The 27,386-nt window shown below is 49.4% G+C and overlaps 2 protein-coding genes across 2 annotated transcripts; both read right to left on the bottom strand.

The window, feature by feature from the left end:
* Window positions 1-320: 320 nt before the first annotated feature.
* LOC142059196 (vitamin D3 hydroxylase-associated protein) lies at window positions 321-13,831 on the bottom strand. Its single transcript, XM_075097709.1, has 15 exons — window positions 12,025-13,831; window positions 10,857-10,970; window positions 10,370-10,513; window positions 9,895-10,028; window positions 9,357-9,563; window positions 8,757-8,797; window positions 8,027-8,151; window positions 7,093-7,218; window positions 6,359-6,456; window positions 5,607-5,706; window positions 4,977-5,020; window positions 4,276-4,315; window positions 1,984-2,092; window positions 923-1,068; window positions 321-617 (listed from the first exon to the last, which is right to left on the bottom strand). The coding sequence occupies exons 1-15, from the start codon at window positions 12,232-12,234 to the stop codon at window positions 489-491; spliced, it is 1,767 nt and encodes a 588-aa protein (XP_074953810.1). The 5' UTR covers window positions 12,235-13,831; the 3' UTR covers window positions 321-488.
* A 195-nt stretch (window positions 13,832-14,026) lies between these two features.
* LOC142059197 (fatty-acid amide hydrolase 1-like) lies at window positions 14,027-26,765 on the bottom strand. The gene is made up of 15 exons (XM_075097711.1): window positions 26,370-26,765; window positions 24,975-25,088; window positions 24,126-24,269; window positions 23,668-23,801; window positions 22,312-22,518; window positions 21,855-21,895; window positions 21,164-21,288; window positions 20,805-20,930; window positions 19,542-19,639; window positions 19,059-19,158; window positions 18,602-18,642; window positions 17,733-17,772; window positions 17,053-17,161; window positions 16,574-16,719; window positions 14,027-16,482 (listed from the first exon to the last, which is right to left on the bottom strand). The coding sequence occupies exons 1-15, from the start codon at window positions 26,538-26,540 to the stop codon at window positions 16,354-16,356; spliced, it is 1,725 nt and encodes a 574-aa protein (XP_074953812.1). The 5' UTR covers window positions 26,541-26,765; the 3' UTR covers window positions 14,027-16,353.
* Between the last annotated feature and the right edge of the window lie 621 nt (window positions 26,766-27,386).

Here is a 27,386-nt window from a genome sequence, read left to right as displayed (position 1 = left end):
GGGCTCAAGAAGTTCATGAAGGAGAGCTTTCTTGGCAGCTCTTAAAAATGATGGGGCTGACTGCAAGCCTTTGCCAAAAATTTTCTTAGCCAAAGAGGGAATCCTGCACTTACCAAGTCATACTCTTCCACGAACATCTGCTTCTGCCCAGTGTTGGAAGTAAAATATTAGGGTAAATAGCTCTTTGATCTCATATCATGGAACAGAGATCATTACACTATAGTTATTGGACTCCTTTGGTCCAGCATTAACTCTCATTCCTTTAGTTTGTTTTTTTGACTCAATTTAACACGAACAAAGAAGGACAATTTGGACAGAGATGAGATTTTTGCAGACTATTTTTAAACAGCTTTTACTGCCATTTTATTGAAACAGTGGTTCAGAGTCTGCAGGATGCTATCTACTTTGCTTTGTGCATCAGGTAGAAGGTGGCTGGAGTGAAGGACAGGGAACGAAAAGTCATCACAGTGAAGGCAGATTCCTAGAAATCACACATTTCTTTTTGTGCCGTGGGCAAGTATCTCCACCTCCTTCATGAAGCGAAGGCACAGCTCCTCCTGCCATGGCAGAGCCACGCATTGCACAGCTACCGGCAGCCCCACAGCTCCTTCCACAGCCTGCAAAAATTAAGCATGGTGCTGAGTCAGAGCACCAGAGCACCTGGAGAGGCACAACAGGGAACTCTGTCTTTTGACACTACAGGAAGAGAAGACAAAGACATGCAAAGGCACAGTTGTCAGGCTGACCTACACCAGCCTAGCTGCACCACATGCGGTATAGTAATATGGTGTATGCAGACTGAATTACTAAACAAGCTCCCACTCTCATCAGGAGATGTAGACAAGCCTTGGGACATTGTGCCAGAGGTGTCACTGTGCCAGTCATAACCTTCTGCTAAGACTTAAGCTCTTTCCCCACTGACCTCTTTCAGCCTCTTATCCCAAGGGTCTCCGTAGTGCCCTCGGTAATGCTTCAGTTCTTCTTCGTCAGCTCTTGTGACCGTGCTGACCGGCACCACCCCAGCAGGGAAGTTTAAGACATTGTATAAATTGGTGTAGGAGGTTGCAGCTGGAAAAGATTACAAAGAACATGCAAAATGGCAAAATTTAGTATGCTGGGCCAGTAATGACTTTTGGATGACAGCTTTTTGGATGACTTTTGGGTTGCAGGAATTGTAAACTGGAGTTGCTGGACCTGAAGAGACCATGAAAACAGGCTGATTTCAAAAGCACTTTTGATGGAGAGGTTTGAGGGCCACATTGCTGCTGAGACTAGAGAGAGACCTACGCTTTCACCTGTCAGTTGGGTCGAGGTTAGATCTGCTCTGGGAGAGACAGGTATGAGTATTTGATCTGATTCAGAGTCTGCATATATGTCTCCCATACTCTAAGGAAAAATCCCAGCTATCTTTTCAAGATAATCCAGGTGTCCAGTTATGTAACACCATCTTGGGGATTTTGGATCCCAAAGGGCCATTGCTAGAGAGATAGAGGACCCTGACCGTTTGCTGGAAGCTATAAAACTTTGCCTTTTTCTGCAAGGTACAGGCAATGAGCCTTTCTGCTATTTCTAAAGCCTTGGGAAATGTAAGATGGCCACATTCAGAAGAGCCTGGCCTTGTACTAAGGTCCAGCCCTTCCACCCCACCCCCCCAACAACTATCCTCACAGCCACTCTCTGCTGCAAGAGTAGCTCCTGGGCTTTCTGCAGGACAGAAAATGCAGGGGAAACGCACCCATGAATGACTGGGACAGATCTGCCACTAATTGCTGCCCCATAATAATACAAACGCCTGCAGCCCAGATGAGGTGTGGGCATGAGGAGACCCACTGGGAGGAGACCTCTCCTTTGCTTTCTACCCCAGAGGGAAGACCAAGCACCACACATGCTTTGGGGAATGTCCAAGGGACCAAAATATCTTGCTCCAGCTCTGCCCACAAGCACCACCATGGATATACCCAGAGACACCTCAATGGAGATTACCAAATAGCTTCCCAGCATAGCCATGGTTAAAGGCTGGCCCCAGCGCAGGACAAAGAATGACATCCAGCCTTAGCTTCCTCCATTTAGCAATGAATTCAGTGCGGTAATCCTAGAAGGAAAGACAGAGGAGGTGATAAAAATTGTCTGTTGGACAGCAGTGGTGGATCAATGCCTACAGCATAGGAAAAGGAGGGAAAAAACCTTCCTGGATACAACTGAAAATTCAAATAAAATCTGAGCTGTGCTTTGAAAGAGCCAATAGATTTTGTTCTTCTACCCTTAGGTTTCCTGTCAGAATACCATGAGCTGCCCAGACCTAGACATTAGTGCTGTGTGCGCATTTCAGAGTTGATTTCTTTGAGTATTAACCCAATCCTTCCCGTGAACAGTTTTGTCTTTGTATTTTATTGAATGGAAATCAACAGTAGTTTGAAGAATTACATCTAGCTGACTAAAAAGTAAAATTTCCTAAAAACTTTGGTTATTTCAGTAGAAGAATCTAAAAGACACAAATTCAAAATATTTTCACAAAACCTTCTTTCACTCTGCATCAGGATACAGGTAAGAAAAAGAAGCAGCAAGAAACATCTAGGCAAGCCCAAAGTCTTCCCCGCACAGTGCAGGAGGCACAGCTTCAGGCTTGTGCTGTAGATCCAAGAGAAGTCTAGGTTTGTAGTCTGGTTTACTGTAGCTTTTCTGAACATCAGACAATGAATTAATCTTACTCAAAATGCTGTTTCACTTTGTCTTAGTAAATAGGCATGTGTGGACCACAGTATAGCTGCTTCTGCAGCCATATTCTGGTTACCGGGACGAATTTGTCCCATGGTCCAGCCCTTGTTCTGCACAGCTCTCTCACTCCAAATTTTCTGTACAACAGTCTTCCACATCTCTCATGAAAGCTCCAGCCATGAGGTTATTTTTCAGCCTGACCTCAGTTTTCATCTGCAGTCTGAGAACCTTCCTGCTGAAAGTTCAACAAATGAGATGGGTTTCCAGGAAATACACTCAGTCTAGCTAACCTGATTGTTTTTTCTGAGAGAAAAGCTGGTTGCTAGCCAAAATTTTGAATCAGCTCTTGTTTGAAGTAGATGAAAAAATGTGAGTATGGTTTCACTGAAGGAAAACAATTCAAACTATCTCTGAGGCCAACAAATTTTTCTAAGAGTTTTCATTTTAGTTGGCTTTTTGTTTTTTTGGGTGGGGGTGGGAGAGAAGAGGAATCTGTTTTCACCAGAAAAAAACCCCAAACCCATTTCCTTCCAAACATGCCCATCAGCCCAGTGACCAGGCAGGTTTGTAGGAGTTTTTCCTCTGCCCTGTAATCTGACAGACCTGCTGCAAGTGAGTGTGCATGTCCATCGAGTGGCTGGCACTGATGGAAGCTGCATGGTGCAGGCTGGGGGCATGTTTCTTCTTGGGGAGGGTTGCAAGGGTGTCCCAGGGAACACAGGTTCTGCCTTGTGGGAGGACACCAAAACAGCTCAGCTTCTTTAGCCTTGCAAAACACCAGCTGAAAAGGGATACAATTTCTCTCTATAAATAGATCAAGGACGAGGGAGGCAGTGCAAAATGCTGGAGAGGGGAGGTGCTGTTTAAGCTCAAGGACAGGAATAAAATGAGAAAAAACTGGAAATGAATAAACAGCATGGGAAATACAAAAGTTTCCAACCATCAGAGCAGGGAGGAGAGGAGCCAGGCAGTAAAAACAAATGCAAGCATAAAACTCAACTGGTTTTAAAGAGGAACCTGATCAGTTTGTGGGTAGCACTGGACTCAGTTGTCCAGGAGAATGCTTCCTATCCTATGTTCCTGATTGCAAATGAGTTCATATGAAATCCACCTAAGCCAAAGGGTTCACAACCACAATTTCTGACTCCCAAGGTCTCTGCTTGATAGTTCAAACATGGTCTTAGCTTATGACAATAGCACCTAATGTCTGAAATGAAGGATTTGCACCAAGAGACAGAAAGAAGAAAAAATGAAGCCTCATCTTTAGTGGCTGTTCTTAGGCTACTTCTGCTTGGAAAATGCAGGGCAAAGGATAATGTTTCTTCCCTATCCTCCAGTAAGTAGAGACCTCCACATGAACATTGATTGCCTCAATCTCTTATCAATTCTTGTAAAGCTTGACTTTCAAAGAAAAGCCTAGGTCCTTTATTTCCACATGATCTTTTTCCAACCCTGAATCCATCACAGAGTTCAAAGCAATTGCTTAGGAAATCTAGGGATCTCTCACTATATTTCACTACCTTTAGTAAGGAGTGGGTAAAAAAAAAATAATCACATTACCACCACTGCTCCATGCTGATCCCAGAGGTTTTTGGCAGACCTGGAAAGGTAGCAGAATTAATCAGCTTTAGGACTGTGGCAACAGAAGACAATTAACAAAATGCACAGACAGCCCATTGGTATGTAAACCGCATGACCCTTCTGGGAACAAGCTATAGTATCACCAGCTGATTCCACTGGGTTCACATGTGCTTACAGGTACATCAAAAGTGCTTACAATAAAAGCATGCCACCACAACTAGGTGCTCTGGCACCCAGACAAAGATCATGTCAGTCTTCCAAATTCACTTGATCCCAGTTTGGTGTGTCTCTGTCTCTCTTGGAGGGGCAGGTACCTCACATACCACACTGCACCCACATGCAGAGACCTCTGCATTAACTTGACACATGATGTTCTGGGTACCAGAATCCACCTGATGGGGAAAGTAGCTGTAACTCTCTCTGTTGATCTCCATAGAGACATCCTAGCCCTGCCACGATGAGGATCCTTGAGCTCTTAATATAATCTCTGGCTGCACAGCCCTGGATAACACTGTGCTAAGCCCAGGTGGTGCTGAGGCAGCACATATTCATCTGGCTCAGCCTGTGCTGCACAGCTGCATGACAGGGCATTGGCACAGAGAGCTGGCATCTACCTGCATGAACTGGTGGACACATCCATGTACACCCCCTTTCTCTAGAGCTACTTCAGTGTGTCTTACCCCACTCCACAGAGAGCGCTGAGATCCCGAGCAATTCGTGGGTACTTGTGGAGGGAAGAAAAGAACTTGGAATTAGTCAACAACAATGCATCTGAAATAGCTGGCTACCATGTGATTGCATTTTGGGCACACTTCTTGTCGTAGCAGAAGTGGCTCTGAAGAACAGGTATGGTTTCCAGTGAAGTGGTTTTACTCCCACATTAATTTATACATTTAATCACAACAACCCATGCCAATAATGTTCTAGACCACAGTTCTAGCCCTGGAGAGCATCCTCTGGATGTGATGATGCTGTTTAGATCCTTGCTAGTGATATGCATTCTCTTGGATCCCACTGCTGGATGGTGTATGGCTCATGGGTTCCTGAGAGCAGATCATATTTTGACCTCCCCATGTAAAACTCCCTCAAAAAGCTGTGGGAGCCTTGACTTGTGAGCCAAAAACTTGGTAAATTCAGCCTGGGTTTAGAGACTGAGTGTATTTAAGTGCGTTTCACTATGAAGCCCATCAGGCACTGAACATGAAGCAGCAAAGCACTCGCAGAAGGGAACAGCCTACTTCCCTGCACAGGGAAACTTCCCCACCTTGCAGATTTCCTACAACACAGGTGAGACATGTCCACACACTTACTATGGGCTTCAAAATGATAGCCAAGATCCTTTTCACCAGAGCAGGAAGCCTGTAAGTATTGAACTGGGATTTCAGGTTGGGATCCACGATGTCTCCTTTGCTGGAAGGGCAGAGAGTGAGGGAGAAGTCAGGACAAGCCATCTGTGCCAGAGCTACAGCACAGCAGCACTGTTTCCGAAGCAGGGTTTGTCTTAGAGCAGAGTTGCTTGAGACAAAATCTGCCTGTTTCAATCCAAAACACTTGAATGAGATATGTTCATGTAGGGTTTAGATGCTCAGGTGTAAATGCTCGCTGCAAAAGTTATAGAGAAATAGGTACTTTGCCTGTGTTGTCAGTGCCATACAGCCTTTGGAATGCTTTGCAGTGGTGGGGTCACATACAACCCTGGGCATGTTTCACCTTGAAGTAAGCAAGTGGCTGGTGGGGTGTTTGACCACTAGCCAGGGCTAATCCAGCACACCTCTGTAGGAAGTTCTATAATGTGTGGTATTTCCCGTGTGCCATGGACTAATCACACACATAAAAACCAGTTGCCACAGCACTGTTGACACATGGTATCTTATTCCCGTACGGTGTTATCCATGTGCGTGAACTGCTCTTGTGAACTAGCTGCTGCTTGTGCTAAATTTATCCTTCCAGAAATTGTTCTTCTGCTGCTTGTTATTCAGTTTGCACCCACAAGAATATAAATACTCTGGATGCAACCACTGCCAAGTGTCATGGCCCACACTGAAATAGGGGTTTTACTCACAAGCAGTCCACAAGGTGAGCAGCACCATCTGAGAAAATCCCTCTGGTGAACAGCTCATCTACCATGTAGTCAATCTTGGGTGGTGCAAAGGGAACAAGCTGCAAGAAAACCATCCCCGTTCAAGAGCCAAAGAAGAATGATTCATAGAGCCCTCTGTTAACCTCCCTGCCCATCTCCAGGGCATTAACACATATTGTGGTCTGGCACAAGCTCCACTTCTCCACACGTTAGAGAAGAATTTTTAGAGGCTTCTTCCAAGTATTTTAATTAAATTGCATCATTGGAACAGCTCCCATATAGAAATCGCCATTGGTGGAACCACAGAGTAGTTTAGGCTAGAAGAGGTGCCTGGTCAGCTGCTCCAAGGCCCTTCCCGCTTACCCACCAAGAAATCTGTAAACTGTGTTTAACAGCTGAGCGATTGTGGAAACTGTTGTGAGTTTGATATTCATGGGAATACCAAACATGATGGAAAAAACAGTGCTTTAGGAAAGGGGTGACTTGAAGGTATCTGAAGGTGATTCTCCTGTCTGCTAGGCTAGGAATATAAGCAAGATTGCTTCAGTTTGGGAAACAAGCTGTTGCATTTGTATTCCTTCTGCTTTGTGACCTTTGCAGCAGGGAGGGATGGTCCCTGTTTTATGGGCAGGAAAAACAAAGATGGGAAATTACTTGTTCAAACTCTGTAAGGAGCAGGATAACAGCTCCAGGCAATCACAGGCATGAAAACCCACCGTGTGTCCTGCATCCTGCAGGAGCTTTCTTGTCTGCTGGATGGCCCGTTTCATGCTGGGTGAGGGCTGGAAGTAGCCATCTCCTTCATAATACCCAATCCGAAGTGGCTTTGAACTGGTGTAAACCTGTGAAAAGAGGAACCATCACCTGCACATATGAGACATACAAGATCAGACCATTCCTGGGGCTCAGGGAAGAAGCAACTGAGGTCTCCTCGGTTGGAGGAATGATGGCAGCAATAAGGTTGGTGGAAAGCAGTGCTGTCCAGAATATAGGTCTGCAGCAGTTGTCCTTGGTATGGTCTTTCTGACGCCGCCTCCTGCCATGTGAACATGTCTCAGCTTTGAGATAGCAGGTGTGATAGCACCTGTACTGACCACATGCCTGGGATGCCTGGCTATGGACAGAGTTCAGGGGCCTGTTCCTCTAGGGTAAGTGTCTGTAATGCTGTCTAAGTAATAGTCTGTATTGTCTGGGTGTCAGGGACAATGGAAAGATCCTAGGATCCTAGGACCTGAGCCAGAAAGACACGATCAGATGGTAGAAGTAGAGAGCTAATGGCAAAAGGCAATGATTTCTTAGGTCAGTGACTGGTAAATCAGGCTCTCTAATTAAAGGTGCAAGGGATGAGTTCCTCCGATCAGTAAAAATCAGCTCCTTTAGGGAGCGGGCCAGGATGGAGACAACAAGCTTGTTCTGGACATTGCCAGGAACGGAATCTAGCGGGTCTCATTAAGGCAAGCCAACAGGGGCCTGCCAACCCTGCTGTGTGGCTGCTTCTTGTGGCTGCTCATTTAGAGTGTCCTCTCTTCAGACAGGCATTTGCTTCCCTGGGTCCTTCACTATCCTGAGACACGAAACCAGGTAGGAATCTCCCAAGATCTCACTTTGTTGCTGGGCAAATGGAGACATGGGATTGCCTCTGAGCCTCACCTCCTCATCAAAGGGGATGGGTGGCACGGTGGGGTCCAGCTGGAACATCTCCTCACAGAGCAGCGCCTTCATGCAGAGGGCCAGGCTGTCCACATCTCTCGCCATCGGCCCCAGCGTCCCTGTCACTGCAAGCACAAAGTCCTACCACTGCAGGCACATGGGCTGGTGCTGTCTCATAGTTACTGGTAGGGGCCCAGCATGGAAGAGTTTCAGTCAGGCCAGGGAAGAGGAATGGGGAACGAGTGTAAGGTGCATGGAGGTACGCAGGGACAATCTGTTAAGTCTCAGAGCAGAGGCAACCTACTGAGGCTGACCTTCTGGGCCAGGCTTCTGCAGGCACAAGGCCCACTCGAGGGGAGGGAGGACTGCAGCCTTCCTGCCAACAGCAGTACTGCCTGGCAGCAGCTGAAGCTAGCAGAGTTTGTGGAAGCATCTCCAGTGAAATATCCCAGGCCTTTGGGATGCACATCTCGCATCTCTCACTGCTATGCATTTCATTGCCTAAACAAGCATTTCTTCAATTCTGCTCGGATTCAGCTAACACCTACAGCCATCCAGAACAGAAGAAATGTTGCAAAATGTAATAGCACAAAGCAGGCCCTGGATCACTGGTTTTGACTGGCCATGAGACACATAAGTGAGCAAGCACATTTACTGGCATTTCGGCAGAAGGAGGAGATATTAGAAGCAAAGGTTTGACAGTAGTAACGTGTAATCTGGATGGACTTACCTGATTTCATTCCTATGATAGAAGAAACCACACCCAGTTTGCTAGGGACATAATGGGAGAAGCAGATTAGCAGCAGCTCTTGCTGTAAGGCAGGTCACCATGCCGAGTTGCAGACTCCCCATTTGCCCCCAGCCAACATCTAGGAGGGCAAAAGGTCCTGCAAAAACTTGACACTTTCTAGGCTAGGAAGACTTCCATGGTCTCTAAGCTGCTAGGTGCTAGAGCCAGCTTTTATCATCTCCTTTCCCTGGTGCATCTAATTCCTCATCTGTAAGCAAACCACTTCTGATAAACAGAAAACTCCTACAAGCAAAGCAAGGGCTGGAAAGCATCTGAAAAGGAGATGGCCCTGTTGTATTTGCTTTTAGCATCTTGGCCAGGGATATTAAAAATTTAATAAGTCTTTGCTGTGTTAACAGATGGAGGTCATCCTGTGTTGTTAATAGAGCCCTTAGCACTAGCTGACACAAGGAAACTGGCAAGTTAGGGTGCTAACTTAAACCTGCAGGAAACCATGGACGCTAGTGTGAAGTTTGATGCACTGTGGGAGACACTTTGCAGTCTCCATGGTGGATGGAAGAAGAGGATGTTGGGATGTACCTGATCCTGTTGCCTGTGGGTTTGAGCCCGCACAGCCCACAGAAGCTGGACGGCAGGCGGATGCTGCCAGCTACGTCTGACCCAATGCCCAGGATGGAGCCTCCCCCTGCGATCAGAGCTCCTTCCCCTCCCGAGGAGCCCCCGGGGCTCTTCTGGTGGTTGAGAGGGTTCAGAGTCTGGCCAAAGATGAGGTTGCTGCAGTCATAGCTGGGGAGAAGAAAATCAGCAGGTGAGTGAGGTAATTCTGTCTCTGCAAACCATCACTACAGGGCACAGAGCATCCATGCAGGGATGAGTGTGGAATCAATCCCAGCAGGTAGAATCAGCATGTAGTAGATTTGTTGGGGGAGCTGAATTTAATGAGAAAGAGGCATCAAATATGAGGGAAATAACAATTTCAGATTGAAACAAGGAGGCAATTAACTCAACGTGCATGATTAACTTGGACAAGGGTGGAAACTTGTACATGCAGGCCCACCCTCTCTCAGATAGCAAGAGTCACATGTCATAGTGTTTTCATGAAGGCAAACGTGATTACTTTATCATCGTCTGTGGGATGTTGGTTTTCACAAAGGGGATTGCCCCCTGGCTCTTTAGAACCTGGACAATGACGCTGTCTTCTTCCTTCTCTTGGCCCAGAAACTTCACCATCCCTCCAGAGGAGATGTGGCCCTTGGGGATGGGAAGCAAAGCTCTTTAGGTACCAGGAAAGATGCTGTTCGGAGCTGTGACAATAACAGACATAAGTCCTGATGCCTCCTGTGGCAAAGTTCCCACCTAACTTTTCTCACAGGCAGAACAGGACCTGACTACCCCAGGGAAAACCAGATCAGAGCAGGTTAGAAATTTCTGCAGAAAAAAAATTTCATCAGAAGAAAGACAGGTTTGCTGGTCCCACAATATTTTGTCCAGAACATCCTTGCCTGAGGAACTCTTAGCCAGTCCTGTTGAGGATGGGACATCCTGGCCTGTTCCCAGCCCCAGGCCAAGAGGCAGGGGAATTAGGGATGTACCTTGCAGTTAATGTGGTCCTTGATGCTGATGGGAATGCCATAGAGCAGCCCCTTTTCCTTCTGCTTCTTCAGTTTTTGGAGCTGATCCTCACAGCCATGAATGAAATCTACCACGCAGTTCACCTCCCGAGTCACCTCCAAAGCCTCTCCAGAGCAGATAAGCGCAGCAAGACAGGTGCATGGATGTAAGGAAGGGAACAGTATTTAAATTGATTTTCAAGCTGAAAATTCAATCTCCTCAAACCTCCAGCATTCATTATGCAGACCTTACCTATAAACTTTAAATGTTTCTTGCTGGGATAATTTTCTGTCCTGGATCTCTGTCCTACTTATTTGCGCATAAGCTACCCTTCAGATGTCACAGTACTGACAAATTTCAATCCCCAGCATTGCTGGTTCACTCAGCAAACAACCTGTTTTTTAATTTGAAAGCCCCCACTGCAGACAAGTCCCAGAGCATCTCTCCCATGCTGGAGGTATCACTCACTTTGCCCATGTAGGAGTAAAGGACACTTTCTGGGGACAGGGTCCCCTCCTTCAGCTTCTCCACTAGCTCCACCATCGTCAGTGAGAGGATATGTGCAGTCTGGGTGCCTGGGTTCTGAAAAGGGTAGGAAATCATAGAATCATAGAATCATTGAGGTTGGAGAAGACCTCTAGGATCAAGTCCAACCATCAACCCAGCACAACAATGGGGTGCAGAGGGAAGAAAATGACAGAAAAAGGCTGGTGTTTAGGCTGCAAATACCCAATTCTAACATCTGCTCAGCAATGACCTTGAATGGAGAATTTTAATAGACATTCCCTGTAGAAATGCAGGCTTCCTGCATAGCACTGCGTGTACCAGAGTGGGGAATTTGCTGATGGGGAATTTGCTGAGTCTTAGTTCATAAAAACAGAACAAAAACAGTCAGGAAAATGCTTCTTGACTGGAGAGTTGTGTGAACCTGTAAGAGAGATTTGACCTGTCCCTGTTTACTCTCCTGCAGGCCTTCACCCCCCTTCAGCTCCTAGACAATGTGTTGAATAGCAGTTCAACGAGCTAAAGTTTTACAAAATTTATCATTAACATGGGGGAGAAAAAAAGAAGTGTGTGGGCTGTTTGCAACCTCTCTCCCAAGAAAAGAATAGCAGTGGGTATTTATTATGGGTTTAAGACAAATCCTAAATGCAAGGACCTGACCTCCTAAAATCCAGGTGCTTCTTTACCTGGGCATGGGCAAGAGGAAATGGCTTTTTGTCATCGATGTGAAGCCCCCCCCCATCCTTTGAGGATGACAGGGCAGACAGGTCCCTATGGAGGGGCAGAGGTAAGGAGGATGGGAGAGGAAAGGCTTGGAAGTAGGGATGGATGCGGGCCAAAGGGCATAAGGAGGTCTGGGGTGGGGATCTGACTCAGAGGGTCCCGAACTCCAATCCATCTTTCGTCCTCAGGATTCCCTCAACAGGCCTGTATTAAGAAATACTTCCTTTACGCTGTCTTTGCAGGAGGGTTTTTTTTGTGACAACGGAGGGTGGTGACCCTCAAAAAAATTGGTGATGAGTGAAAAAGTGCACATGCCCTAACAACCGTTCAAAGATTGAGCAGCACCCCCTCATTTCTTTGGCCACGCAAAATACAATCCCTTCCTCCCACACACTTTCCCCCAAATTACCTCTTGCTTAAACCTGTGAGCTGCCTTCTCCATTCGCTCTAAGGCCAGATCCCGTGTCCTCCTTGCCTCCTCCATTTTCTGCTGGATCTGCCTACGTTCCAGCCATTTCAGTAGCACAATGGCTGCAGCTGAGCTGCAGAGCAGAGCTGAGAAGGTGCGAGGGTCTCCCCATAATGGATCTAGGACCTGCCACAGTCGCTCTTGGGTCATGATTCCTCTCCCAGTCCTTCGTGTTCTGGTCCAGCTACGGACACCTGGGTCTCCCACCTTCTCCTGAGGAGGGCTGTTGAATGCAGACTATGCAATTGCCTGCTGTGCAAGATCAGCTCTGAAGCAGAGTTGCATTAACAAAGTCCAGGAACAGACTTTTTAGTCCATGGACTTTGAAAGGGTCTGCCTGCTGGAGCAGTATTGTGGGTTGGGCTGCAAAGCAGTGTGCTCAGCTCACATTGGTCTTGGGGGGGATGTCCCCCAAGGCTGTGTTTCCCCAACCCATTGGCCACTGCTGTACCTGGCTACACACAGGGGACAGAGCTGATTAACAAAGCTGAACGTTTGCAAAACCCACGTGTGGGCTACCACTACTATACCCACCTTGCACATAAGCCCATTAACTAGAGGTGCTCAGCCATCATCTCTGTCTGTCAGGCAGCAGCATGTGCAGCCCTTTGAGCTTGGGACAACATAGCTCTGCTTGTTCTGGGGAACCTGGCGCAGGGTGTGAAATTGCACCTATTGGAGGAAAAGGAGCTCAGGAGAACCAAGAGTATGAAGGTATAAGCAGCACACAGTGACTCTGGAAAGGCAGTGTGGAAGGAGGTATCTGAAGATGCCTTCAAGGACTATGCTCTGTGCCATTTTCAAGCCAAGCCCCTTTGAAGAGCATTTTGGCAAGCCATATCAGGGGGTGAGCACTTCTAGGAAATCCTCTCTGATGGACCCAGTATCCTATCTGCTCTCCAGTTTCTAAGCCATCTTCCAGCCAGCACAAGGCAAAGGAGCCAGAGTATGCAGCCTTGCTAGACCCAGGAGCTGACTCTGCCACGGCTGCTCCCCACCTATGGGACTGTCCCCAAGGGTACAGAAAGGAGTGAGTGAAAAATTCAAACTTCTCTCAAAACTCAAGTCTGAAAAACTACAGGGAAGGAACAGATGTCTCTGATAATTCTTTGCCCAGATGCAAGGCAGTGTTGCCATATCTGGAGAGATGCTGGCTCTGCTCCAAGTAGGGTAGCAGAGCTTTTAAGGAGGCTGCATCCAGGGCAACCATTGCTCTCTGGTGGAGATGTCTTGTTTGGGGACTGAAAACCAGTGATTGTGCTGCTATCGTGTTACCTCGCCTGTTACAGACACATCTCGTGGGATTATTCCTGTGGCAGCAGAGAGGGAGCTCAGGGAAGAAGAAAGACCTCACAGAGAAATTGGTTGCTGACTGGAAAGGCAAGGATGATCCTCCCTGTTCAGCCAGCACAGAGAGCAAAAAGAGCCAAACAACTCAATGTGGATGTCACCAGCCTCTCCCCACTGACTATAGGTATATGGTCTTCATTGCCCCATCCCAACCTTAAGCTTCAGTGCTGCTATTGACACTGACCTGCCTCCGTCCAGGCTGGGCTGGGAGCAGCTTGCAGCTGGCCGTTTTTGACAATGTCAGGTCCCCAAAGCCACACAGCAGCTTTGGCCCTCGTTGCAAATACAGATTTGTGGATATGGCCGACTACACCAGATTGTCACAAATACAATCTTGTATATCCTGCCGACTACACAAAATATCAGGAATATGATTTGTTACACAGCTTTAGTTAGCAATCTAAGATTTATTAATATTTTTGAGATAGATCACAGCATTAGATTTTATAATTCTTAACAGCATTAGCCGATTCAAACCAGCAATTTGACAGAATTTTTTACAATCAACCTAAAGATTTGAGAATGGCAAAGTTCACTCTATTACTTCCATAGAAAAAGTACACAAAGGAAAATTGAGGTATACTCAAGTTGGAATGATTCAGAGGGACTGTGGATGCAGGGGATAAGAAGGACCCTCCCATTGAGTCACGAGGTTCAGAATAGACCCCCTTGCTTTCTAAACTTCTTTCAGAGAGAAGTCTAGGTGCAGCTAGGTCCAACCTTAGTCTCAGACTTGGTCAAAGGTTTATATGAATAGGGATAATATATGTATATATAGTCAAATTGCACACATACCCCAAGGTTAACCTGTGAATAAAATTTCCCTTTTCATGAGTTTCATAAATTACTCACTTTTGTGTGCTGGCATTCATCAACGCTCAGCTGGTGAACCTCGCAAAATCAGGCCTTTGAGTCCTCGCAATACTGTCAGCAGACGATCCTTCAATCCTCACAAGATCTACCCTGAGAGGTGTCCCAGCCCAGGGGGAGATACAGGGTCACACGGCCCACTGTGGTCCCAGAGAGCTCAAAGGGTGTTCCTCTTGGATCGCTAGTTATAGGATCGAGATGATTGGCTTTGGTCAATATTTTACATTCTGGCCACAATTCTGGTACACAAGTCAGGGAGCAGATGGCCCAGGTGTGGACAGAGATTGCCTGGTGCCCAAGTCGTTATGACCAAGATAACACAATAGGCCCTATTCTGGGATCCCAGTGTGGCCCAGGGGGGGCTGCACCATCACAATCCACCATGTGACCAAAGTCAACCTATCTTTCCACAAAGTGGTGATGTTGCCACCTTTTGCCTCTGTGCCTATAAATAGACAATGCCACATTCCAATTGTAATTTGAGGGAAATTTTTTTCATGTTTCATCAACATCCATAACTATTAAAGCTTCATTGAATGGTGGTTAGACAACATTGGGGGGGGGGGGGGGGGGGGGGCGGGCGGGAGGTTTGCAACAGCCCTGCCCGGTGCACTGTCCCGTGCAGTGGGCACGGCTCACTGGAGGTCTTTACTCAGGGCTTACAGGGAGGAGTGGTTACTGGTTGAGGTCCACTGGTGACTCCGTTGTTTGGACTCCTGCCCCCTGCCCACCACTTTGCCAGGGAGTGAGCAGTTAAACTAACAGAACAATGCAGTGCTTGGCTCTCTGGGAGCACAGGCACAGGTGGAATTGCCTCTCCTGGTACAAGCTCCTCCAGGCTTGAATTTTAAAATGCAAACAGATAAACCCTGTCCAGCACTTCCTGTGTGGGCAGAGAGCACCTGCAACTGGTTAAAAACCCCACCCAAGCTCTTCTGGGGCTTGGCTTTACACAGCATTCACTCATGGGATGCCTGGAGCTCCCTCCCTTTTTCAAAGGCTGCTGATAAAGGGTCAGGGTCTTGGGGGCTGCTTTCTCCCAGGCTGGGATAAACCTCCCTGCCCAGCCCTTGTAAAGAATCCATGCTTCTGCATGACTCTGTTGTTTAAACGACAATACATTTAAAAAAAAAAACCAACCCAAAAAACATAAATCCTGCCAGAACTTTGTTAAAATCTGCATGTGACATTGCTGCATTGGGAAAACACTTTTGCATTGTGGTATCCTGGAGCAGCCGGTGCTGCCAATCCCAGTGTCAGCAGCTGCCAGTGGCTGGAAAATCCCACTGGAAAACCTGGCATGGCCCCCTCTGCCAAACGGAAGGAGAGGGTGTGCAGAGCAGGCTGTCCAGCTGGCCATCTGAGTCTGGCATGCTGCTTTATACCTGCAACACCACGAGCTGAAGCACTTCGTACCTCTGCCCTGGGTAAAGCAGGAGTAGGTGTCTGAAGAGGTGGGAGTTAACGATCACTCCAGATTTCTCCTTCATGGCGTGCAGGGTGCCAGCAGCCCTGCACTGTGGGAAGCGGTCCAGCTCCCTTCCTGCTTGCCAGAGCCTGCAAGCAGGGTCAGCTTTGACCTCAGATGGCTGATCTGCGGCAGGGAAAACACCAGATTCCATCCTCAGGGAGCTGAGAACGGAGGGGAAAATCCCTTTTCCTACAGCATTCCAAGTCGGAGTCCAAACATCTGGGACAAAACCAGTCCCTGTGCCTCAGTTTCCCCATTTGTAAGAGAAAGATCATGTTCTTGCTCTTCCCTGGGGGGTATTGATAGGATTTTTAAAATCCACCCCAATCCCCCAGACAAACATAGACCTGAAATAACAGAATTTCTAATAGCAAAAAATACTGTATTAGGACAATGACTGGAAGTGCTCCAGCACTGCGGAGCTCGCCTTGCTTTCCCCTTCTGCCCCAAAGCCAGCAGCCAGCCCAGCCATCACTGCATCCACACGGAGGGGAACATGAGTCCTACGGCCGAGTCACACCAAAGGATGACCTGTGCTGATGTTAGCTGGGATCCTGTTCTGGGCGAGCACGCAGGACTTAGACAAGCCTGTTTTTCTTCAGGATGAGTGTCTCCACCTCCTTCATGAACCGGAGGCACAACTCCTCCTGCCACGGCAAGGCCACACACTGCACTGCCACTGGCAGCCCCGCACTGCCACGAAAAGCCTATGGCACAAACAGAGGGGAAGAGGACAGGATGACGTCCAGGGGAAGGGATGGGGATGCTCACACCCCTGGGGAACCTGGTGCCACTCACCTTTGCCAGGGTCTGGTCCCACCAGTCCCGGAAGTACCCCTGGTAGCCCTTCAGCTCCTCCTCATCCTCGTCTGTCACCATCGTGACAGGGACCACGCCAGCGGGGAAGTCCAAGGTGTTGTAGAGCATGGTGTAGCTGACTGCCACTGGGGGAGAGGAGGAGCTTGAAGCATGAGCCCGCTGCAGGGAAAGCCTTCACCCTTTTGTGTATGCAAGCTTCCAGCTAATGGGGTGCTTGCACAGGGAATTCATGGGCTGCAGGATGGAAACCTGCCCCTTGGCTTCCACATGCACCGGGGCAGTTGTCCTGGGTGTACCCCATGAGCTGCGGCTGCAGCTGCCACAAGAGCTGAGCTCTTCCCACCGCTGACCAGTGTCTTGTTATGTGAGGGGAGGAGAAGGAATGCTTCTCATTGATACTGGGGGAGTGCTGCAGCAGCAGCACGCTGTAGGCAAAGGTCCCCCATTGGCAGTCCTACCTGAGACCTTCCTAGGGTAGCCGATGCTGAGAGCCGGGCCCAGCATGGGACAAAGCATGACGTCCAGATTCAGCTTTTTCCACTGGGCGATAAACTGGTGGCAAAACTCCTGAGGAGGAAACTCACTGGTGGTCAGTGGGGTGGATGTACTGTCCCATGGCTGCTGGCTGAGGTCCTTCTTGGGTGCCCAGCCAGGCTCTTGACCCTTCCCCAGGAGCAGCCATCAGGCTGCATCAGGCCTGATCCTGCTAAAATCCAGCCACCCTTTGCTGCTTGGCCAAAAGCTCTCCCAGCGTGCAAAGCACCCTCTCCCATGCTATAATTGAAGGTGGGCAAAGATTGAGTGCAGGGGCACATGGCAACATGGGACATGGGCATGGGTCTTGAGGAAACCCGAATGCAAATAAAGGCCATCAGCCGTGGCAGACTTGCCTATGTTTTCAAATGTAGGAGTAAAAAATTCAGGTCTGATTTGGGATCATTAATATCTCTACATGTCGTCCTCTTTAAACGTGCTGAGAACTTGCACATCCAAGTGAGATCTGCTGAGGAGTGATGTACGTTCCTACCTCACATCACCAGTGACTTGACCATCTCCTAACCTTGGTGGGTACTGAATCTGACTTTTCCCAAAGAGAAATAAAACAAAAAATATCTAACCCCAAATTGCAATACTTCACCTCAATTTCACAGTGAAGACTCCAGACTTCATCCACCGTGCTGAAAAGGAAACAAAACCACTGAAAGGCATCAAGAGCTGCTGCAAAGAGCAGCAGCTTTAGGGGCAGGGAAGAGCATCAAAAAAGCAGATGGGCATGGGTTAGTTCTGCTCCTGGAGCTGCAGCCAAGGGAAGAGAGGACTTTGGCAAAGTCCTGGATTTCCTCTGAAGGGCTGGGGATCTTATTTCTGCTTCTGCCCATGATGGAGGGCTGAAGACTAAAGGCAGATTGTTCCAGTGCTGCTTTGGCCTGACAAGTGTCCAGTCCTGTTACTGCTCCTGTGCTGAGGAGGTGGAAGCCCTGGCACATCATTTCTCAAAGGCCAGGCTGTGTGAGGTCGACTGATCCTTTGATGTGGGGACAGACATACTGCCTTGGAGGCACAGCACAAAATACACCCTCTCTACTATGAGATTTGAGTCCTTTCTCCCCACTAACTGCCCAACATTGAAATTGCAGCAAGGAAGAGCAAGCCTCCTTCCCTGTGAATTTACCTTCCTTCTGTCTTACCGGGTCCCTACCTCATGGCATGACAGATTTGTTAACTAGTGCTGAAGCTGACACCGTACTTCATTCCCACAAGCTTCATCCGGTTCCTAAGCAAGAGACTGCAAGCCCCCATCCTCAGTGCTAAAGCAGTTTGCCAAACCCTGCAGGGTTATGGTGCTGACATAAACTGCAATCAGTTTGCTCCCACCATTGTGTTTTCTGCCTTGTATTTTCTCATACGAATGCAGTTGGGGCAGTATGCCTAATGCAGCAAACACTGCTGCTCTCCAAAAGGGAAACCCAAATCTTCACACATTTCTTCAGGCTCAGTTTTACTCACTTTGCTCTCATATTTCTCACGATATCTGAAAATCGAGGCACCTGAGAAGGAGAAAGTGAAAAAAAAAAAAAAAAAGAAAATAATTTACATCAATCCCAGCCCTGTCCTCTGACACATTAATCCCAGCCCTGTCCTCTGACACATTAATCCCAGCCCTGTCCCCTGACACATTAATCCCAGCCCTGTCCCCTGACACATTAATCCCAGCCCTGTCCCCTGAGACAGCTCTGTCACAAATACAAGCTGTTGACTCAGTGCTCAGGCAGGACTCATGGATTTTCCCCAAAGTGGGGAGAGGAGGAACAGAAATAGAAACATCCCCAAACTGGAATGATGCTAAGCACAGCCAGGAAGCAATGCCTAGAGACTTCTCTATGACAAAGCCTCACTGCAATGGAAGAAGTTATTCACCACCTATTGCTTAACTCCGTCCATGCTAGAAAGAAATGGACCTTACGAAGGGTTTGGCAATCCAGGAGAGGACAGTTTTTAGCCAGTTTGGTGACTTCGCCAACCAGAAGAACAACCCCATGCTGCTTTTCTCCAGCTCCCCTTTGCTGAAATAGGAAAGGGTGTTTAGCTGAGCAGTGTTAGGAGACAATCACAGTAGATCAGCTTTCACAAGGCCAAGCCCTCTGAACAATGTATCTAAGTGACAAAAAGAGGTTTGCTCCATTCCTCTGGGCTCCTCTGATTCTCACAGTATTGATAGGATATCAGCACCCAGTTTCCTTTCATCTGTACAGGCTGGTAACAAACCCAAACAGACCCAAGCATCATCTCAGTCGCTTGATGGTAAGCTCCCCAGTAAACCCCAGTGCATATTAGCCACTAATTACATCCAGCAGATCTGCTACCTGTATCCAGATGCTAGCCAGACCCTAGGGAGGATTTCATAGACAGGTACCGATCACACCAAACCATCCTAGGCTATACTTACAATGCCTTGAGAAAGGAGGTGGCCCCATCTGCAAACATGCCCCTGATGCAGAAGTTAAATAGCATGTAGTCCACGTTCATGAGTTCAAAGGGCACCAGCTGGAAGGACAACAGAAAAGGAATCAGTGGCACACGCAGAAGCAAGCTGTGTTACAGAAGCCATCGAGGGCTTGCAATGGGCCAAGCTGGGCTGAGGTTTTCCTGACAAGCCCTCAGGAAAGCCTCTAGCATCTGAGGCTACCAGGACCTCCCCATCCCATCCATCTCTCCCTGAAAAAGCAGTTTTCCCTTTGACCAACAACTAGTGACTCAAAAGATATAGGATGGGCTTGGCCCCCTGACATCCAAGCAGCCCCAAGGCACAAAAGTCCCTTCAAAACTGGCAATGGGCAACAGAGGGCATGAGTCTGTGCTCCCCACTTCACTTCTGATCCTTGTGCAAGGGTAAGGGGGTGGCGTGCAGCCACAACCATGCCTCACTCACAGGAGCCACAACCATGACTCACGCACTTAAATCGCAGAGAAGAGGAAGGGGACAACCTCTGCTCAGCACCCTAGAAACGGGTCTGGGTCAATATGGGACTGCTTGGCTATAAAAGACCTGTCACCTGCAACAGCCCTTGTATTTTCTCATTAGGACCTTGTTTCCAGACAGAAAACCAGGAGGTGGCTTTCCTTACAACATACAATAGATCTGTGGAATGGCCTGCCAAATGATATGTTGCAGAAGAGGTGAAATTGGCTTGAGAGTAGACTAAACAAGTACTTGGACAACAGCTCGTCACAGCCACTGAAGAGAGGTGGTCCATCAGGCTCAGGTCACGCACTAAGCTGGCAGTAATCACACACCACCAGGACTGTAAGCTCCGTGGGGGAACTGCCTCAGGACCCAGGCTGTACAGTACCTAGCACAATGTGAAAATCAGCCAGGGTGTGAAGAAATGCACCCCCACTACAGACAAGTAATACAGCAGCATGTCTACTCCTCAGCATGTGTTATGGATTGGGGTGGGCTCTCTGTTGTGTTTACCAGCACCTAAAGAGCACTGAGATCCTGCTGAGAGGAGAAATCAAGTTGCAATATAAAAAGCTTCTCTTTTCCAGAAGCAGCTGTCTACTTTGATCAAAGCTGTGGGAAGCTGAGGGGATTCCAGGCCCTCTTTCCCTGCCATATTTGCTTGATGTTCACACATGGGTCCTAAAGACATGATAAAGGAAGGAAGAACAGATGCAGCCTGACTGTTGGGTTCATGCAACATCCTACCGTGTGGCCAGCATCCTCCAACAGCTGCTTCGTCTCCCGAACGGCACGTCTCATGGCAGGGCTTGGCATGGTGAAGAAATCAGTTTCATAGTAGCCTATGCGGAGGGGCTGCGTGCTGGAATATACCTGCAGAGCATGGGAGAGCACCAGCTGGAAGGATGTCAGTGGTGTCAGGAGCCAACAGCACACCCATGCTACAGGGCAAGTCTGGAAAGCAGCACTTCTCTCGCTCACGTGCCTACCCACAGCACGTAGCAGGTTGGAACAGGTCCCAGAGGGCTCCCATGAGCCACTGGCATTTTCAGCCTGAGCGATGGCAGCTCTTCTCAGGGACCTTTGCCCCCTTTGAGGTCCTTTACCTCTTCATTGAAGGGAAGCGGGGGCACTGTGCTGTCCAGGTTGAACATGTCCTCACACAGGAGCGCCCGCATGCACAGCGCCAGGCTCTCCACGTCTTTTGCCATCGGCCCCACTGCTGCGGCCACTGGAAGAGACCAGAAGAGAGCATTCATGGTTGGGAGTCTTTCAAGGGCACATCCTACAAAAGCAGGACCTCTTGGTATCATTTTCACTTAGTCTAGTGCTGGCAACAGTTCCCCTTTGAGAACTGGGCTGGGGATGCCTACAGGTGCCTTTCAGCCAACAGGCCCATGGTTATGGACCCAGAGTTGTTATCCATCAATATGTGCCCTGACATCTCCATTTCATGGTTTACATAATTAAACAAAAAGCTTTGTCAGTCACGACACAAGGACAACATAAGACACCTCCTTTGACCACTAATCCCACCTCCCATGAAGCAGTGGCAGACAATGCAGCAACCTGGGGCTTACAGGGTGTGCTGAGATTTGTGTGTTACGCAAACTGCTCCTCTCGGGCCATCCAGTTTCTCAGGAATCACAGGTATGGGGGAGAGGCGCTCTCAAACAGGCCCTGAAAGGGAACCTGCTTCCCTCTCTGAATGTGTTGGAAAAGGTCCCCATAACCAGCTGAGGGTCCTTCTAACCCCTGCCCTACTGCCCTCCCTGGGGGACAGCCATCAATTCCTACCTGCCTTCTGCCCAGGGACACCAGAATTCAGTCCTTTTTTACTGCAAAGAAAAAGAGACATGTAAAATACAACAGCTGAGTAGTTTCCACAGAAGGGAAAGGCTTTAAGCAGTAGCAAGGGGTAATGAAAACACTGCCCTGCCTTTGCAAATGCAGAGGCTGGCAGACGAAAGGGCCAAGGCGAGACCCAAGAGAGACCCAGCCTAGGCCCGAATGATCTGTATCAGTCAGGAACAACCACCCCCTTAGCATGCAGATGGAGAGGTTTCTCCACCTCTGTTCTGCGAGAGCCAGTGCTACCCTCCATACAGGCCCCAGAAAATGTCTGGGCAGGAGGGAGAGATGAGCCCTTCCCAGTTCCTCCCAGGTTTCCCCTTGCTTGGGAGCAGGAGCACCGCAGCACAGCGGATGGTAGGGTGGGTCTCACCCAGAGACATCGCTGCATTACTCACACTACCTGAGTCTGTTCCCGGTGGGTTTGAGTGCACAGATCCCACAGAAGGCAGCAGGAAAACGCAGGCTCCCTCCTACATCCGTTCCAAAGCCCAGGATGGACCCACCTCCTCCTACAAGTGCCCCTTCTCCACCAGAGGAGCCTCCGGGGCTTCTGGTGTAGAGCAGAGGGTTGAATGTCTGACCAAAGATTAAGTTCTTGCAGTCATAGCTACAGAGAGAGAGAGAGAGAGAGAGAGACTGCAAATGAGAGGAATGTAGACACCTGCTGATGTGGGCCCCAGTCACTACAAAAAGACGTTCAAAAGGTAATTGTGTGATACACTAGCTGTTACATTGACATCACTTAGTCTGATGGAGCTCCAAAGCTCCCATGAAGACCACCAGCCTTTTCATGGTGGTCCCAGGACCTGGATTCACTGCCAGCTAATTTCAGTGTTGTGAAGCCTTCCCCAGACAGACCCTCTGCCAGCACAAATAGATCAAACCTCCTAGAAAGGCACCTTGTTCAGGTGGTCCTGAGGGCCAGAGTACATCCAAAGCAGCTCACATGGAGCATGTCCAGCCCCTCCCCAACCCGGGGTGTGGGGAGCATTGCTGAGCCCTTTGCTTGGGAACAGACCAAATACCAGCTGCAGTGGTATTTGAACATCAGACTCCCCCAGGAACTGGTGCAAAATCTGATAATCCCTGGGGCAACATCTTTGTGTTGCTTTTTTTAAACATGGTCAATCATTGCTGTGTCACCTTAAGGAAGGTATTTCATAGGGCTGGGCAATAGTCATCCACAGAGGAGCCTTGCCAGAGTTCACTTGGCAGGGCACAGGGACACTAGCGGGGTGGCTGCCCGGAAGAGCACAGCTGACCTCACCCCATATCAATGGCGTCAAAAGTGGCCTTGCCAGATAGAGCAGGAGGTTTGGGGGCAGGATAGTTTAAGGACATTAGCTTAACTAGGTAACTAGCTCCCCTGCCCATGAATGTGTGTTTGCACTGTACCGTTAACAGGGCAACCTCTGAGGGGTTAATTAAAAAAAAAAAATTAACAAACAAATTTTTTAAAGAATTTAAAAAAAAAAATTAAAAAAACAAGTGATTTAAAAATACCCAGCTCAGGAAAGAAGGGCAGTGACTTCTCTCCTCTTTTGCGTCTTTATTTCATTTGGAACTAGAGTTAATTTTCACCCTTAGTGTAAATGTGTGTACTTTTTTTAAGTAAACCTTAAAGGCACTAAGGATGTTATTTAACTAACAGAGGTGTTGTTATTTAAGAAATTAAAATTAGACTTGATAGAAACTCTCACTTGAGATGAGGAAGGGAGGACTGCTGCTGTGCCGGGGGAATGGAGCACCCACCTACCTGATGAGTGACTGGGGAACGTTGGTTTTGACAAATGGAATTGCCCCTTGTCTCCTGAGCACCTGCACCACTACGCTGTCCTCTGCCGCGGGTTTACTGAGGTTTTTTATAAACCCTAAAGTGGAATCATGGCCCTGGGAACACAGGACAACGAGGTTTTTAAATGGAGGATTGCAATTCCCCCTGCCCCATATTTTTATCTCTCTATATAAGCATGTGCATACACCTCCAACAACCCATCCATCACACACACACATTGCATAGTGTATTGGTAGTGAATTTGACCAGCTCTCTTGGCTCATACGGGAGATGGGCAGCAAACCCCATCATCTGCCAAGGCAGGCCATCTCATATCAGCTATGGCAAAGTCCAGCCAGATGCTGAGGTCAAACCTCCCCCGCCACCAAACTTCAAACCACAGGGATCTCAGGATACACATGGTATCACGCTGGTGGTACCTGGCAATCGATGGAGTCTTTGATGCTGACCGGCACCCCGTAGAGCAAACCCAGCCTCCCTGTCAGCTTTGCTTTCTGGACCTGAGCCTCGCTTTCCTGCAGATACTCCGTGATGCAGTTGGTTTCTGTGGTGATCTGGAGGGCCTTGGGGAAAGCAGGCAAAGCCCACAGGTGAGACACAGCTCACAGCGCTGCACAACAGCCTTCTGTTTTGCAAAGGACACCTGCCTCTTCCCCATTTCTGCCTTCTCATCTGGACAGTCCGATCAGGGCAGCCCTTTCTGTTTGTTTCCAAGACGCTGTCATGCCAAACTCCAAGATGTTGTCTGGACACAGGGGGGCCATAGCACCAGCTGGTGTGTGATGAAGAGAAGCACTCAGCCCAGCAGAATACCAAAAATACCAAATACAAAAACTCTCGATTGAGCTTCTGGGGTGGCATAAAATGATAACTCCAAAGTGGGAACCCAGGAGGTGATCAGGGCATTATAGCAAAATTAGAGAATGAAAGTGGACACCGAGTCTTTGAAGTTTACCAACACATTTGGAGATGGAGGGGAGACAACAGCAGGATGGTATTGTATGGGTAGAAAGTATGGGATCTCCAGATGCTGAGCTTGCTGTTCCCTTTTGCTGCAAACCAAGCTGAGAGCCATGGCAGACAGATGCCCAGCTCTCCCCTCACTCACAGAAACACGCAGAAGGGCCCAGCACTAACCAGCGAGCAGTGACAGCTCAACAGCATTTGAACCAGGTTTGAACCAGCATTTGAACCTTGTGCTGGGCTTCTCCCAAAAACAGCCAGCCCCACCTTGGGTGAGATGCTGCCCTGCTGCCCTTGCTCCTCACCTTGCCCACGTAGGCATAGAAGACGTGCTCTGGAGGGAGGGAGCCATCCCGGAGTTTCTTGCAGAGCTCCGGCAAGGGCAGAGAGAGGATGGAGATCGTGTTCACAGAAGGATGCTACGGAAAAAGGTTGAACAGGCAATGACACATCTCAGCCTCAGCTGGTGGGCTCCTCCTCTCCCCTTGGTGCCCACTGTAACCCGTCAAAAAAATATCTGCCACTTAGTGGCCAAATGCAATACCTGCCTCAAGCCTGCAATCCTGCTCCTACCTGATACCAGTGAGTATGGCGTGAAACCTGCAGGACCAGTAGTAACCCAGGCTTTCTAAAGCCTTGTCTTCCTGGCCAGACCGGCCTCACCAAGCACCTGCTGTTTAAGAGGAAGCCTTTCACACAGCCTTGTTCACACAAGTCTTAGCCAGGCCTGGGGAAACTGCTCGGTGCAATGCTCTCTGCTGAATTGCAGTGGAAAGTGGTAGCATGGTTATAGATATTGCTCCAGCAAGAAATGAAACCAGACCTAGTGGCACTTCTTCTCCTGGCATCAAAAGATATCCTACAGGGAATTGCACAAACCAGGGAGGCCCTTGGCTCACAGCAGATGGGTCATTTCTGGGTCAGCAGAGATTCCTCGCCACCTACCAAATACCTTGGAAAAAAGCATCAAACCTCATCCCACCCAAGCTGGACTCTGACCCCGAGCAAGTCCACTCCAACCACAGGCCGGGCAGCCTGATGGGATCGCAGGGGGCACGGCGGGGTTGAGCCGGATTTCTGGGCTCTGTGCCTCGGCACATGTGGCTTCGCATCCCGTCCCTGCGGGCAGCGTCCTCGGGCTGTGCGGCTGCACTTTGGCCTCTGCTGATAACGCTTTGCCTCTCGCCTTTTCCTACCACCTCCTCAGCAGCCAGGCCGAGCTTCCTACCATGGCGGAAGGGGCCGGGAAGCTTTCAGACGAGAAGCAGGGATTTTCCTCTCCTGGCTGCCGGTTACTGTTTCCTGGCACCTACACCGCTGCCCGTTCTCCCCCGCTGCCCCGGGAAGCGTTTCCACCCATCCCATAGAGGGGATGGCTGCATTGCTGCGGGAAGGGGGAAGGGGGAGGTGCACGCACACATAGACTTAGGAAAAAAAAAAAAAAAAAAGAATAAATCAAACTAAACCATATTAGGAGGCGGGCTGCGGCTCGCGGCCGGGCCAGCTCTGCGAGAGCAGCCCAGCAGCCGCCCGGTGCGGGGAGCCGCCCGCGGGAAGGGCCGCACCGCCGCGGCCCCGGGGCCGTGCCACGGGGCAGGGGCCGCGGCGAGGAGCCACCGCCGGGCGGGCGGAGGCGGCTTTGCCCGCCCGCAGCCTCCCCGCCGGCGGTGGAGGGGAGAACCGCGGCTTAATGCACCCACCTGCTCCCGAAAGCGCCGTACTGCCATCTCCATCTGCACCAAGCTCCGCTCCTGCCTCTGCCGAGCCTCCTTCACCTTCCTCCAGAGCCCCCTTCGGCGCCGCCATCGCAGCAGCAGCAGCAGGAGGCTGGCGGCCGAGCAGCAGAGCAGGGCGGGCAGGGGAACCGGCATGGCGTGGGGGGGTGCCCGGCACCCCGCTCCTCCCGCTCCGCTCCCCGCTCCCCGCCGGCTCCCGGGCAGCCGCTCGCCGGTGGGGAGGTGGGGAAGAGGGAGGCAAAACCTGGGGAGGATTCCCGGGCGGGAGAGGGTTGGGCTCGCTGCAAAGGGATTTAAGCAGTTTACTGCTTTGCAGGCAGCGGCAGCACGGGTAGGGAGGAGGAGATTCGGGAGCAGGAATAGCTCCTGGATGAAAACTCACCCCTCCCAGTGCTGGGTGGTCTCTCTGTGATAAGGTTTATTTATCTTGCCGTTTCCCAAGTGAGGCTTTGATCTCCCTGTAATTTTTCAGCCTCTCTGCGGCTGGGGTAGTCTTTGCTAGGAGCATCAAAGAAGCAGGTGGGGGAGTCCCAAAGACACCCGGTTCCTTTGTGTTTCCTGAAGCCAAGCAGCTGCGTTGGAGAAAGCAAACAACAAATGTCCCCGCCCGTACCCAGTGGAGTCCACTTCATCACTGGCAGGGCATGGGTGTGCCTGTGTTTTGCTAAATTGTAAACTGTGGCTTACAACATAGAAATCTGTCATTCCTGCTCAAGCAGGTGAGGGCTTCCTGGGGCCTCGCACTCAGTTTTGAGGGAATCTTCAAAATAATTTCTCTGTCACCAGCCCCACATGGGGTCTGTCCTTAAAAACCTTCACTTCTTGCAAAAGTTCATGAGCAAATATTTCAAGCTATCCAGTTTAGATGCTGCCCATAGGACTGTGGAAAACCTGTTGGGAAGGATTTGGGATGTCTTTTCCCTCCCCCTGCCTCCCAGCAGGCTGAGATGTGTCTCAGCCACGCCCTGGGCAGATGCTGAG

This window comes from Phalacrocorax aristotelis, chromosome 6 (assembly GCF_949628215.1).
Source record: "Phalacrocorax aristotelis chromosome 6, bGulAri2.1, whole genome shotgun sequence".
In the NCBI taxonomy this organism is placed as follows: domain Eukaryota; kingdom Metazoa; phylum Chordata; class Aves; order Suliformes; family Phalacrocoracidae; genus Phalacrocorax; species Phalacrocorax aristotelis.
The sequence above is the reverse complement of the archived record's forward strand: the minus strand, read 5'-3'. Positions and strand labels throughout refer to the sequence as shown.